The sequence below is a fragment of the Haliotis asinina genome, chromosome 15 (assembly GCF_037392515.1).
Source record: "Haliotis asinina isolate JCU_RB_2024 chromosome 15, JCU_Hal_asi_v2, whole genome shotgun sequence".
Lineage (NCBI taxonomy): Eukaryota > Metazoa > Mollusca > Gastropoda > Lepetellida > Haliotidae > Haliotis > Haliotis asinina.
This window is the reverse complement of record NC_090294.1, coordinates 26,947,342-26,963,057: the sequence shown is the minus strand read 5'-3', so window position 1 is coordinate 26,963,057 and position 15,716 is coordinate 26,947,342. Positions and strand designations below refer to the sequence as shown.

Sequence of the window (15,716 nt, the reverse complement as noted above, 5' to 3'; positions counted from 1 at the left end):
TAGCTTAGGTCGATGTTCATGCTGTTGCTCCCTCGATTGTCTGGTCCAGACTCGATTATTTACAGACCGCCGCCGTACAGCTGGAATAGTGCTGAGTAAAACTAAACTAAAGTCACTCACTCTAGGTCAGCAACAACTGCCGGATCAGTAATGTTCAAAGCGTGCGTAAAATATCTACTTCCGGAAGAATTTACGGATCTGTAGCCGGATGTATTTCAAGATACCATTTCCGGTCCTTTTGGGAGTCGGAAATGGTACCTTGCCATTCTTTCTTGTTACTTACATACCTATTTCCTGTTACTTATATACCTACAAATGGTAGAGATAACTATATTTAGAGTTTCATTATGATGAATGATGATTTCCTTTTCACAAACTGACTTAATGTATGAAACGCGTCAAACAATCCTTAATTGAATTGATGTCTTAAAATCAGATAAGAGCAAACGTTATGGATGAACAACTTCTGTATTCGGTAAATGCATCCTTCTCTCTAAAGAAGATGTTCATCCATAAAGTTTGTCATTATCTGATTCACCAGCTCTAATATGCCACTCAAAGAAGTTATCTTGAAATCATTTCTAATATTGGTTGCAATATGACGTATAGTGAATAAGGGTAACTGTCTAAATGACATCTTATTATATATCTTAGGACTATCCGACTTGGATTTGAATTCCTCTTTCACCTGAGCTGTGCAGTAACTGGATAAGTGAGTCAATCATTAGTGAAATTCCCATAGACATGCATGTTAATTAACTCTTTCAAGAATAATTTTCATATTTATTATAGTTTCAGTATTATTGCTTTTAATACGTATCTACCAGCTGGAAATCTTTAACTAATAAAAACGTAAAGTTTTACACCGTTTTTAGCAATTTTCCATATAGGCTCCACTCATTGTACCGATGTGAGCAACCGAAGATAGGTCTTTGGCGTGACGCTTCACCTCACCACCACCTGGTGAGTGAGTGAGTGGGTAAGTGAATGAGTGAGTGAGTGCTTAACGCTGGGTCAGCAATATTACAGTTATTTGTAATCTCTTTAGAGTGAGTGAAAAAACATATCGGCAATGTTATAGATGTATTGTGATAAAGCTACACATTAAAAATACATACATTTAGGCTCCATAAAAATCGTTCGTGGAAGGACACCACAATTCAACATAAAAGTGGGTCTGAAAGAGCAAGTAAACAATCTTAAGATACATCGACAATATTTCAGCAATATTTTTGCCCCCAAATGTCTTTATTAACATAAAACCGTATTTTATAATCATTTGTATTCGATTCACAATGATGCATACATGTATTTGAGAAAACAGTACTTCCTATTCTTTCACTACAGATGAAATAAATATTGAAATGGTTCTTATTTGTTATTCTAAATTACCACAGACCATGATCTGTAAGGAATAAGGCAGCAACATTGAACTGTGTTTAATAAATCTAGGTGACTAACGCTTAGCCTCAAGTGACACTCAAGACTATTCAAGCTTTACAACAACGGTTTGTAAGCATTAAGAAAAAGACAAACCAGTGACCCATGCAATACAGTCAGGTGCGATGACAGTAGTATGAAAAAGACACACTGTCTCATGAGCAAAGAAACAATACAGTCAGGTGTATGACAGGCTCCGAACCTGACATTCGGATCTACTGAGTCGCTTCATGCGACCAGCATTGAGTGATGAGGAGCTGTTCTTAGTCATTCTCCGGCTGCGTTTCGTCACATTTGGTACATCTGACCTGTTTTGTTGTTTTACGCCGCACGCAACCAAGTCAGCGAGCCTGACCACCCGATCCTGTTAGTCGCCTCTTACGACAAGCATGGGTTACTGAAGATCAATTCTAAACCTGATCTTCACGGCGTCAGTGCGAAGCGTGCTCTTAAGAATAAACATTTGTTTTTCACATTCAAATTTCAAATACATATGGAGTGGGTATGGACATTGTGAACAGATTTTGGCACAAAGCTCTGTGAATGCTGAAGTATGGAAGCGTATTAGAACTGTAGCATATAAGTAGAAATGTAAAGTACCGTCCATATAGATTATATATAGAGTTACATGAATAATGAAATAAATAGGATACACGTATTGACTGTTATTAAATTATCGACTCTGATAACCCTCATTTCCTGAGCAACTAATAGATATGTTTCTTGTAATCACAATTGATAATGGTCAGTGTTGTTGACTTTCGTCAGGTTCTGCCAGAACATTTGATAACGTAACACTGCATTTAGCTATTCTGAAGTGTTAAATTGATTCAACTGAAGCTGATGATGCAGATAGACATTTAAAACTGTATGTAACTATATACTATGTCGTAATATTTAACGGTATAGTATAAAAACGGGCTACAGACCGCCAGCAACGGAAGTAAATCACCATGCTTGGGACTATGGACACTTTTTCATTCTGCATACACCCTAATTAGACTTCCGACATCCCTTCAGCCGTTGGCATTTAGCATGAAAACGAGGGAGAAGCCTTGGGTATACTGTGCAACAAATAAAGGGGCACAACCATCACACGTACCTTTGGCCACAAGGCCGGACACATTTCCCAAGCGGAAGTAGGCACCGGAAATACGAAATGGTTATAATTATAACATATATATGTTTCTGTTAAGGTATCATTTTCTTGTCTTTCCCTAGACGATGCCTGCTGCTTTAAATTACCATGTGAAATATGCAGTTACTCTTCAGCAGATATTTCATGCGTACTAGAAAATGGTAATTACTTGGACAAGCACATGCAGCGGTTATGTATTAAAATGATATTTTGTGTGCTTAACATTTAAATGACATCACGCTATGACGAAAATTATATTTAAAAAAACCCTTTAGTAATATTCAATTTAACGAAGCAGCAAATTAACACAAATTAACTTGGCAGTTAATACACCTTAAATGTTTTGAAACGTTTGAATGCTCCGCTTTTTGGGGAATGATATGGGTGTCCAGTGTTTTCTTTGAACCCACTCAACTGCCATGAAATATGGCGGACACATGTAGTGCGGATTATCCCTACATTTTCCTACAAGCAAGGGGCAAACTCTAATTTAACTAAAACTATTACAATGATGTAAAACTACACATAATAAAGTCAAACAGCATTATGATAATAAGTGTATATCTTATACGGTATTTTCCATCCGTTCATTTCGCTCAATGCGCAGACAATTTATCCATATTACCTTGTGATACCCTGATAACCCAAGCGTCCTTTGGTGAGAAGGTTAATATGGCTTATACCAAAGGGTACCCATTTCTGCTGGGAGAACAGAGGCAATTTCACTAATCTAAGGTGAGACCACATGTATCACATATCGAACTTTGATGTGGTGTACTACCATTTGTATGCGTGCTTCTTTGTAATTCATCTTGATTTGTCCACTAATGAGTCGAGGTTACAGTTGTCTCGAAATCATTTTTCAGGTAAATTTTTAGTCATTAACTTCATTTTCTCCTTGTTTGTCAAAGTAAATGTCAGCCAAGCTCATTTTAGTGGTTCAGTCGAACTTCGTCAATATTATATGGAAAGCACTTATAGCTGATAATTATCTCCACAGCTATTCATTGACTTGTTCACTTTCCTGCATCGTCTCATCGCCCTTATAATCCTGTCCACATCTATACACACGATGACCGCAGTGACCAGTAGGATGATGGCAAGTCCTGAACTGCCGATAGCTCTGGCCGAAACACGATCATCACTGGCCGACGTCTTGGACCTTCTGTAGGAGGAGAGATTCTTTCGGACCAAAAGACAGTCATTGAAGTTGGTTGACACCGACATCAACAGGTGCTTGCATGTACAAACACATTGCTTCTCGTTAGGCGTACTTGTATCTGGGGAAATTGAAATCTGCATAAATAAACACCCGTATTTTCAGAGTATTTAACTGTAGTCATATGTATGAATTCCTTCGCATACAGAAACGTCGTATGTCTAACGCATGACCTCAAGAACACTGAATGTCCAGAATGGACTTCTCGTCTCAAGAAGTTATATTTGCAATATTTGATGTCAAGGCAAGAACTCTGATATCTAAGCCTCTAAGTTTTTCTTTTGTTAACATTTGTCGTGTTAGTTGCTGGTCAGGTCACATCAACATTATCAAAAGAAGATGCACAATCGATGGTAACTGTGACAGAATATTCTATATCAACTAGTTTAATAGTATTGACCATCATATTGACAAAATATGAATATGAAAGTTGAGTTTGAGTTTTTACCCAAAGGTGTGTCACTATCAAAAATAATTCCTGTTTCAATGCGCATGGTCATTGTTCGACAAGGTCCTGAAACAACATCAATTGGCGATTGGTGAGACATCGGATTCTTACCAGTACTTAAAGCCACGGCAAATGGATCAAGATCCAGGTTGGATAGCTGTGTGTTTGTCTCCGGTTCCAGAGGATCACTGACAACAGTCGATGTAGACTTAGTGCCGCAAGATGATGTTTTATCAACCGCATCAGTCAACGTGGTCATTTGTGACGATTCAGACATGGTCATCGCTGACGTTTCCAAGGGTACAATGATCGACACAAAAACTGTTTTGCTCATTGTGCTGTCAACGCTAGACGCCAAACGATCAGTACTCCAATACAGTTTGTGTGATGTACTGTCTTTGAAGCCTCCAGATGTGGTTGATGAATACAGGCTGATAGGAGTAGGAGTGTGTGTCGTCATTGGAGATATTAGAAATGATGCGATATAAGCCTGAGTCTCAGTGACGGATGCTTTTGTTAAAGACACTGAACTGGCGACTGAGTTCTTCTCAGGAAAGATATTGGAAGGTGTTGAAACAGTTTCACTTTCACTAAAGCTTGCGTATGAAGTATACATTGTCTCTGGCTGGGTGTCGGTTGAAACAGATAGTCTACTGTCCGCACTTGTACTTGGATATGAAGGTGATACGGAGATCGGTTCTGACGTCATAATATACGTTAATGACGTCATAGTAGATGTTGATGACGTCACAGGGCACATGGTTATTGGCTCATTGTCTGTATTTGCTGGAACTGATACGACAGTCGACTTGTAATCACCTGAAACGCATGTTATGATAGCGCATGAAACACAAAGAAACAAGTGTCTCATCCTGCCCTAAGGTAGTAGGATTCTAAGTAATAAATCAAAGATGACTAATAGCTTGATAATCTCGTTTTGCATTTATTTTATAATATTGTAAGGATGCAGAATTCCAGATATCGGTGAATTCCATAATATTATGATGTGAGTTTGATGTTAATGTTGTTGTCTCCTGCTGTATGGAGGAATACGCATGACAGTGTGAATCAATCCAGTGACTGATATCACGAGCAAAGATCAACGCTGTTTTGACATGGCACCAACTAAGTCACCGAGTCTCGCTTGCTTTAACCGATTACATGCCTAAATCAATTCTATCCCGATTTCAGAAAGCAGATTTGGACCTTCTCGTGTATATATCTACCTTCAACACAGCGCTTCAAGAGAACTGTTCTACCAGCCGATGACGTCATTTCCGGGTTGTCGTTTATGTACACCTGCTGTCTAGTGTAGATGCTACAGGGGTCACCGGATGTGGTCTCGCTGTCGTAGACTACAGCAACACACTGTACACTTCCGGTATACGTGAGACATGCGTGCTTGCAGTCATCAATGCTCACGTCAGTGGAGGAGGCGGAAGTAAGAGCAGCAACGTCCTGACCATCAAATCTTTCAAAGGTACATTCATCTAGTGAACACATGAACATACATTAATTATTTATAGTCTAGATTTGCATTCACTTTCCTGATAAATTTGACTTGTCTATTAGGTGACGATATGCGACGAGTCACACATTCAACATGCTATCCACTTGAAGTTAGTGAGTGTAGCAATACATAAGGATTATCACGGTGGGGACATTTGAAAGGAGCTGACAGCAGGGACTCGAAACCGAGTCTTCGGCTGAACGAGCGAATCTGCATGAATTTGCTTCAAATCAGAATCCAGGTTCAATACACATCATATACTCATCACATACTAGCACTGACATTGATCAGTGAAGGTGACTGGAATTCTGTACGTGTGATATTGTGCCCATACAAACTCACGTTTTACCATTAATCGTATGTTTGCTCCACCTAAGCTACCATTATGTATTGTGCTAATCTTTTTCCCTCTTGGTATTAGAACCACCTTTCGTTAAATCTAATGTCGTCAGCCATTTCATTTTCTGATATTTAATACGTGGTAAGAAAGTAAAAAAGACTTGGCGATGTGGAATATTCTGCAATCTGTGAAAGTTCACGGTCTGTGACAATATAACAGTATAAGAAACGTTTACACTTTCATAAATCCACATTACATTTGTATTTATACCACACAGATGACATATAACACGTTACAATGACCAAGAAAAAATAAAAGTTAACGTGTCCTCGACGCTGTTTCCTACCTGTGGACTCTTCACAAGCCACTTGACGGTTAAAACTACATTTGGTTGTCCGAAACTCCTTAGTAGTAAAATGTATTCGTATGCACTTTTCTGTTTCGGGTAGGTTTGGTTCATAGTTATCCCACAACGTCCAGTCTCCAAGAGGCTCACAGTCATCCCATTCCAAGTTAAACACTTTAGGGTCTGTGAGAACATGTTGATGTAGACCAGTCCATATATCTTCGGTCCTGAAACAAGCATACCATTGATCGTTTTCACTTTCACTGAGTCAGTTTTAAGAAATGAAGCATGTCCATTTTCTTTCTTTTTTAATTTATTTATTTATTTATTTATTTATTTAGTTAGTTAGTTAGTTAGTTAGTTAGTTAGTTAGTTAGTTAGTTAGTTAGTTAGTTAGTTAGTTAGTTAGTTATTATTTTTTACAGATTAGAATGAAAATGCAGCAGAGAGGGTTCGGGTGATCCTGGCACAGTCAGGCTGGTCAAGCTCATCATCAGCTCAGGGCCCTCGCCCCCTCTACACGCAGCCCAGACAGCGAATGGGACTTCTCCCAGGAAACACTGCCTAGTCGAACCCACCAAGAACTTTCCGGAGAATATGGAGGCTCCCCAACACTGCAGCCTTCTGCATTACCCAGATTGTCAGAAGGGCTGTGCTCCCGGTGGAGAACCCGGGCACTCTCCTCATCTGCGCCAAGAGATCAGGAGGTACCAAACCAAGGGCACCGAGAACAATGGGGAGCCTGACGACAGTGTACTTGGGATGCAAGCGAGACATTTCAAAGGCGAGGTCCGCATATTTATCATGCTTTTCCTGAATCTTGCCAATCACATTGCTGTCAAAAGGGACAGAAAATTCAATGATATAAATAATTTCATTGGTTTTATCAAAAAGGACAAGATCAGGTTTGTTGGCTGGAATTCGTCTCAGGCTGTATATTGGCGTATTCCAGAGAAGTTTAAAAGCATCATTTTCCTGGACGCCCTGGACATGTTCAGGGTCATACCATGGATGGACCTCGGAGTCAAAGCCACAGGCATGGCGGAGACGATAATAAAAGCAGCGAGCCATGCCATCATGTCTTTTAAGATATGCTGTTTGTGCCAAGGAAGGGCATCCACTGACAAGGTGTTGGACAGTCTCTGTAAATTGATTGCAAAGACGACATTTCATATTGATGTTTTCTTTAAGAATCACATTCTGGCGATTGCGAGTGGGAAGTGACTGGTCCTGAGCAGCAAAAAGGAAGCCCTCATTTTTCACATTTGAGACCAGCCGACTTCATCCAGGCGAAGGAGTCGGTTGGATTGCTGTTCTGTTCCACACACTGCATATACACACGATGCAGTGGCTTCTCAGACAGCTTCTCCGCAAAGGACCGACTCTGGGCAGACTTGGTGAAAGACTTCACCTGGTTTACTCCCATCACTGTACCGTCCAGCAGTACATCGCCATCAACAAAATCAACTTCAAATTTCAAATTGTGTCCAACAACCTTGGCACGCTTAAAGTAGCTGTGGAATTCCTTGCTTTCATCATGAATCTTGACGTGCATCACCAGAGGATCATCTGACAAATAAATATGTGCAAAAGTACACAATAGCATTCTGTCATGAAGAGCTTCCACATTAATCAAACCCCGACCTCCCGAACTGATTGGCATATATAAACGATTAAGAGAGGAACGAGGGTGGTGTGCTCTGTTATCAGACATGATCCTTCTGGTCAGGCGGTCAAGATTCTGGATGTCTTGTTTTTTCCAATCAACTACTCCAAAGGAATAGGAGAGGACTGGCACAGCAAAGGTATTGGTGGCTTTGACTTTGTTTCGAGCATTTAGCTCTGAACTCCAGATTTTCTTTAAACGAGATTTATACTCGGCCCGAAGTTTATCTTGAATCTGGGCATTCTGGAGCGTGTCTCGAACTTGCATTCCAAGATAGGTGTAGGCCTGATCTTCCACAAGATGCGCAATAACTCCTCCCCCTTGTAACTTGACCGATCCATCATTAGTTACCTTGCCACGTTTCAGATGAAGAGTATTACATTTGTCGAGTCCAAATGTCATGCCAATATCATTAGAGAAGGACTCGACAAGGAGAACCTGTTCTTTCAAATTGGTCTCTCCTTTGGCAAGGAGCTCGATGTCATCCATATAGAGGAGATGAGTAAGAGGTGTTGGGGATCTGTGCTGAGGAGGTCCGGGATGGTAACCTTCCTTCCTATTGAGCAGGAAACTCAAAGGATTCAGAGACAGACAAAAAAGCAAAGGACTGAAGGAGTCCCCCTGGAAAATTCCCCTTCTGATTGGAATAGATTCCGAAGTCTGCACCTCTCCTTGCGAGTACATCTCAAGTTGAGTCGACCAGCAGCTCATTAAAGACTTGAGTAAATCAAGTAGTCGCTCAGGGAGGTCAATACACTGAAGAGACTTCAGAATCCATTCGTGAGGGACAGAGTCATATGCCTTTTTGTAGTCTATCCAGCACATGGAGAGGTTGCGGTGGTATGTTTTAGCCTCTTCCAAAATTTATTTATTATTATTATTATTTTTTTTTTTTTATTTATTTATTTATTTATTTATTTTTTTTGGGGGGGTTGTTTTTTAAGGGGGTGGAGGCTTTCAGTTATTTGGGGTTTTTTTTTGTTTGTTTATTTTGGGGTAAACATTGGGGTTGGGATCATAGAATGGTGATCGGAGAAGTTATTTCCCTCAGTGGAGAAACCTAGAAACCTGCCGTGTGCTTAAATGCTATTTTCCTAAAAGTGATATGACTAGAAAAATGGTGATCGATTGTATTTAGACACGAGCTTTGATGACAGTGATGATGAAATGCACTGACAATAATACCTGATAGTGAGATTACTGGTACTGGCAATGGGCGATTTGCAAGTGCCATCGAACACCAACAGGCGGAATTGGCTTTGAGAGGAAAAGAAAAATCAACTGAACGAGGAACAAAAAGGCTATGAAAAAATTTAAACTTTAAGGTATTTAAAGAAGGAATCAAGACTATTACGTTGTCATTACAAGCAACATAAATAAATATGTGTATTATTTATTTTCGTAAAAAACATAATATAAACCCACTAGTGTGCAACCAAACACCGTCTGCAGGCACTGTCAGTAGTACTTACCTAATCTGTTTTAAGTCTAAGTCTTTTTCCCCACTAATCCGTATTCCATGAAGTAGAATCTAACAAAGCCACACAGTATTTCAAACTGGCTCTAATGTAACAACCTCCCTGTTGATTTTGAGATGAATCTGGATCAAGAACTAAACTCCATTCTGAAAAGATTGTGTATGGAAGTCAGTAATAAACACATCCCCTGCATTCCAGCGTCAACCAAATATTAAGCATGACAAAGAAAACCATGTTTTCACTGGAGTTGTCAAAGAGAAGAAGCGAGACAACAAAGATGAAATCCGCCATCACGAGGCCATCTCACATGGAGATTTAGACGATACGTTTTCAAGTGGCACACACTCAAAACAATCTGCCCTTAATCTAGTCAGAAAAGTCTGGTTCGAGGTAACCCTTCATTTTGGCCGCCGTTGAGTTGAAGGTCTTCGGAATGATACGTTTGTTTAGTCCAAAGATGATACTGGGCTAAATATTTCCGTATGGATTACAATGAATCCGACAAAACACACCATGGCGTTGACAACCACGAAAAGTCTAAACAGCCACGTATGTACGAGACAAAGGGTGCAAAATGTCCAGTACAAAGTCTGTGTCTGTACCATGAAAAAAGAAATTCTTCAAATCCTTCTTTCTCTCAGTGCCCTTTTCTAAAGCCTACCCAGATAGTTGGTATTACCAGCAATACTCTTAAAACAACGGTGTCAACAATCTCCAAAACAGCGTGTTTATCACAAACGTTCACAAACCACTGTGTACGGCAGCTGTGAAGGTCACTTACTGGTCACAGGAACGGACAGTTATTAAAAAGTTACATAACAACACCCTCAGTTGCTCACAGAAGGGTTTACAGTAATATTCTCCAGTCCAACAGCACGCCTGCTTATGCACTGCCTCCGCCATTTTCTTCCCTCTTCACGTCAGGTTACCTCTCCCCAGACAGATTCGAGTCAGTTGTTACTCCCAACTGCAGTTTCCTACAGTGCATCTAACACGGTTAGATGTCTTCAACTTTTCCGACGGCAAATACACCTTGGCTTGACTCAATAGTCCCTTGTCAATATTCGTGATGTGTCGTGATGAGGCAGATGTACTGATTAAAAGTATATTGGAACTAAAACAGCAACCTTAATGTTGGCCCATGGGGTTTACGAAATTACAATCGTATTTGAAATATTGAAAAAGAGGTTTAACTTGAAAGTAAACAATATTGAAACTAGTTCTCGTTTGTTTCATTGGAAGAGAGTGTCTTAACGTAGGGTGTCAGACAAAGTGAGATGTTACACATGTAACGTGAGATGTTACACATGTAACAGGACATGTAACACACGTCACAGCAGAACAAGTGTCACACATGTCTCTTCAATCGGGCACTTCACGCACACGTCACAACAACTGAACATGTTTTCGTTGTAATGAGAATAGGGATATACGGGTGAGTTTGGGGTCACATATACTTAAAAGCAAAAGAAACGCTTTTCGGAAAAATAATTAAAATCATGAAATAATGGTCCGTGTATATATCTTCTATTTAAAGACGACAAAAACAAGTGTTGCGTTTCTTTTGCTGTCAGTATATGTTCAGTTACGAATCTCTCGGTCCTTGACAGAATGTCTTCTCTCAGACGGCCACACACAGTTTTGTTGACGCCGCATTTACTCCCACGTCACTAAAACAAATCTAATAGTGTTTAAATATTAGAATATTTAAAATATTTTTAATGATGTAATTTGTGTACAGCTGTCCATTGGCCTCCCAGACGTTTCTCCACGCCATGAAGTTATCAAACTTGGCCTTGGTATCCAACTTCAGCATCTGCTGACCATTCGACACACAAACAGCACGGGCCTCGTTCCAGGTTTTCGTTGTGCCGTAAAGTGTGTACTTTACGGCAAGGGTCGGGGTGGTTGTTGCAAAATCTGAAACATGTGAGCTTCCAATTAAATGTTCATGTTTAACATATCCTGTGTGTGATTTGGTTAAAATGTAACGACCACCCGATACCACCCGATCAATTCTAACAAGGATCTTCACGGGTCTTAAAGATGGAGGAACTAATTGTATAACTAAATGTAACACAATTTACACCGTTTGAAGAGGTCAACTGACATCAAAACAATATATGGTATGTCGGAAACACAACGCAACCGACGCTGGTAAGCCAAAATACAACTTTGTGAGCAGATCTCGTTCAGCGAGGATCACAATAGCAATCTTTCACTAACAATTGTTGATCGTATACATTAAAGTCTAAATTTGATGTAAATGCATGGTCATGCCGTATCATATTTGTTTTGAGCAGCAAGGGTATCATTTCTGGTCTGTTCAGGTCTGGTCTGGCCCGATCATTTACAGACCATTGCTGTATAGCTGGAATATTGCTTTGCTTAAACAACAAACCAATCAGAGCAAATCAAGCCCACGTGCATCAATGCCTACCACTTTGTAAATTATCATTGTTAATAGTAGGTTTGTTTTTTGCATGATACGTCTCGCACTGGAAAGAATTGTTATATTGTTTCAATAAGCATTCAGGAAAAAAGACACCTTTTTAAAATTAATGTCATTTACAGTGATTTGTTTTGTTCATTTGGGGGGCACATGGCCTGTTCATAGAAACTGTAAAGAGTAACATTTACAAAGTATAAACTTCATCCTCGGATATCAATGTTTACATGATTTTTGACTGGAACTACTTTTCATTGGGAATCCCCAAGGAGAAAAGATCTCAAATCCTGAAAATAAATTGACGTTTCACAAAGGTTCATTGAAATGGCTATTTGTAAATTCGCACTACTAAAAACCTACTGACAAATATATTTGAACATTAAAATACCAAAGGTTCAAGACCCCATAAACAGCTGAGTCGGCCAACCTAACAATGTACGCTCAGTTCCAGTAGACGCAAAACATTTAATCACAGGCAAGCTGTAGTGCAAGTAGTGTTGCGCAGCGTAGAGAATGTGACCACGTGAGAATATTTCACGTGAGTAATTATTAAATATGGGTTTGGAAATCGGAGAGCACAACCTAGTGAGCAAATGGGAGTGTACCCTTGATGGTGGCGATATTTTATTTTGACATGAAAAATACTTTTTGAACCGAAGCGAGGGAAGTGCGTTGCCAACCTTTGATCGCTTCGCTCGCAAATATGAAGACTGGCCATTTTCTCTTCGCTGCGCAGCCACATTTGCGCTACAGTTTGCCTGTGATTTAATGCAGTGGGTTATCGAGGGTGAATCTGGGCAAACGCCATTCGACAAATAGACCTGATGCTTAAGACATCAAAATTACCAATGACCGCCGCCAGGAAGATGACAGTTAGCTCCTTTACTGCAGGCATACTTGAATTCTACGTTGCTGGAGATATATCAGACCTTGGTGTCTGCCTCTTGATGTATCTGAAGAAGAATACTGGTTGTCATTTGTAATCATCTCTACCAATACGAACTAAGTATATAGTGAGTAGAGACGCTATTGTAGAAATATTGATAGTAGACTGACGATAAACCAGCGAACTATCATGGACACCAGAGTGAACTATGACTGCCCAATTGTGACAGGGAATTCTAATAAACACCCTCAGGTCAACATTTAGGATTTATATGATCCATATGATTCAAGTGTAAGTGAGTGAGTTAATATTTAGTGTCCTATCGGCAATATTTTAGCCATATCGTGACGAGAACAATTTAATTTATATGAATATGGAAAAACAATAAACCTTGCTAGAACATAAAATCCTGTCGCCAAAGGACAGTAAAATTCTAGAGTATCACCTGTATACATATAAAAATATTACGCTGTCATAAACTTTAACCACTATAGACAGTACAAAATAAAAACCCGCTACAGATCAACAACTAAAGGTAGACCACCATATAAGGGCCCATAGGGACTTACAGTACTTTTGCTACCTGCATGGGACCCCAGATGAATTTACACCATCCCTTCAGCCGCAAGCGATTATTGAGAAATTTATCCATGATTTAAAAGCAGTCTACGTTTACAAAATCTGCCACGTTTAAGTCTCCTTTGATTGATTTGGAACTTAAGAGATCGCATAAGTCGAGAACCCTGTGGATACTTGAGACTGTATAAAAACATAAGACATACCTAGAATAGTGTTCAAATATCTGGAATACTGTTGAAATACCTGGAATGCTGCTAAAATACCGAGAATACTGTTGAAATACCTAGAACACTGCTGAAATACCTGGAATACTGTTGAAATACCTAGAATACTGCTGAAAAACCTAGAACACTGTTGAAATACCTGGAATACTGTTGAAATACCTAGAATACCTAGAATACTGTTGAAATATCTAGAATACCTCGAATACTGCTGAAATACCTCGAATACTGCTGAAATACCTAGACTAGTGTTGAAATACCTGGAATACTGTTGAAATACCTAGATTACTGTTGAAATACCTAGAATACCTCGAATACTACTGAAATACCTAGAACACTGTTGAAATACCTGGAATACTGTTGAAATACCTAGAATACCTAGAATACTGTTGAAATACCTAGAATACCTAGAATACTGTTGAAATATCTAGAATACAGCTGAAATACCTAGAATACTGTTGAAATACCTAGAATACTGTTGAAATATCTGGAATACCTCGAATACTGCTGAAATACCTCGAATACTGCTGAAATACCTAGACTAGTGTTGAAATACCTGGAATACTGTTGAAATACCTAGATTACTGTTGAAATACCTAGAATACCTCGAATACTACTGAAATACCTAGAACACTGCTGAAATACCTAGAATACTGTTGAAATACATAGAATACTGTTGAAATACATAGAATACCTCGAATACTGCTGAAATGCCTAGAATACTGTTGAAATCCCTGGAATAATGTTGAAATACCAAGAATACTGGTCAAAACAGCGGTGAGCACATCCACACGAACAGAGACAGAACTCTTGTCAGCAAACCATGTTAATACACCATGTGATTGTTTACACACTGACTTACGTACGAAATGTCACAGGATTGATTGCAAAATCAAATATCCATGGCCTGTCGCTGTGACTAACAACACTGAAACGTCACGCGATCATGTGTAGTTTATGTAACTGAGCTGTGACCATGACAACAGACTTCGTTACATTTTCTCTTTCAAGTAATGAATTATATTTTGAAACATCTGTATTCGTACACGTGATGATCGTGCAATAACGTTCTGTTAAGTTTTACAAACTGCTGCCATTCGAAATATGAAAATCTTGATATGATTCACTTTCAAAAGTTTCAAAGTTTTCCACACAAAAAGGCGGAAAAAACTTTGCCTGAGTTTACTAAACATTATTTTGTTTTATAATTGTGAGCACATTTGCCAATTACGACAGGACGTGATCGTTTAAGACCTGCGTTGCATGAACTGAAGTTACTTTAGAGATAGGATCATGAACGGTGTGAGATTCAAATCCAGAAACTTGCGATTGTTTACATAACAGCTTCCATGTTTTCATGTCGATTTGTTTAATGCATTGTTTATAATGTAGAGATTAAAAAGGTGAGGGACTTATTGTTTCAGTTTCTTGTTTCAACCGCAATGCAAATACGACAAGATAAGTAAAATGTATTTGCCAGTGGCAAATTTACTTCAGATCAACATCCATATGATAAGCACTGAGAGACAATACTTATCCTTCAAAGTAACTGAAATCACTTCGACTTTCCAAATAACACATGTTTAGATATAACCAATCACATTTTGAGCTTTAAACGGATGGTAAAGTGCTCCATCGTTGTGGACAAAGCGTTCGCACGACAGGTCTACAAACCCATTTGTAGTGTCTCTACCGCGATATTTATTTAATATCCCTAAAACGGCACAAAACTATACTCACTCACTAAACGTAATCTGAAATATTGTGGTTTCATTTCACTTTATTTGGGGATAATTCAGCCTGAAGTTCATGGGTATCCTGTACCGCGTAATGATTATGTTATTCCACCAGGGTTATTTACAAGCAAGTTCAGACAACTGGCCAAACTGTTAAAGCTCCAAATCATGATACACCAAGATATTTTTGCATTAGATATTTCAAAAGTCAGTTCTTGAAAGCCTTGTGCGCATGCTGATTTCACATGTTGAAATAAAAC

General features: G+C 39.2%; 1 protein-coding gene across 1 annotated transcript; it reads right to left on the bottom strand.

Moving 5' to 3' along the window:
• Positions 1-3,553: 3,553 nt before the first annotated feature.
• Positions 3,554-12,929, bottom strand: LOC137264950 (uncharacterized). Its single transcript, XM_067800298.1, has 6 exons — positions 12,881-12,929; positions 11,325-11,505; positions 6,442-6,668; positions 5,472-5,735; positions 4,357-5,064; positions 3,554-3,858 (listed from the first exon to the last, which is right to left on the bottom strand). Exons 1-6 carry the CDS (start codon positions 12,927-12,929, stop codon positions 3,554-3,556), a joined length of 1,734 nt encoding a protein of 577 aa, XP_067656399.1.
• Positions 12,930-15,716: the final 2,787 nt, after the last annotated feature.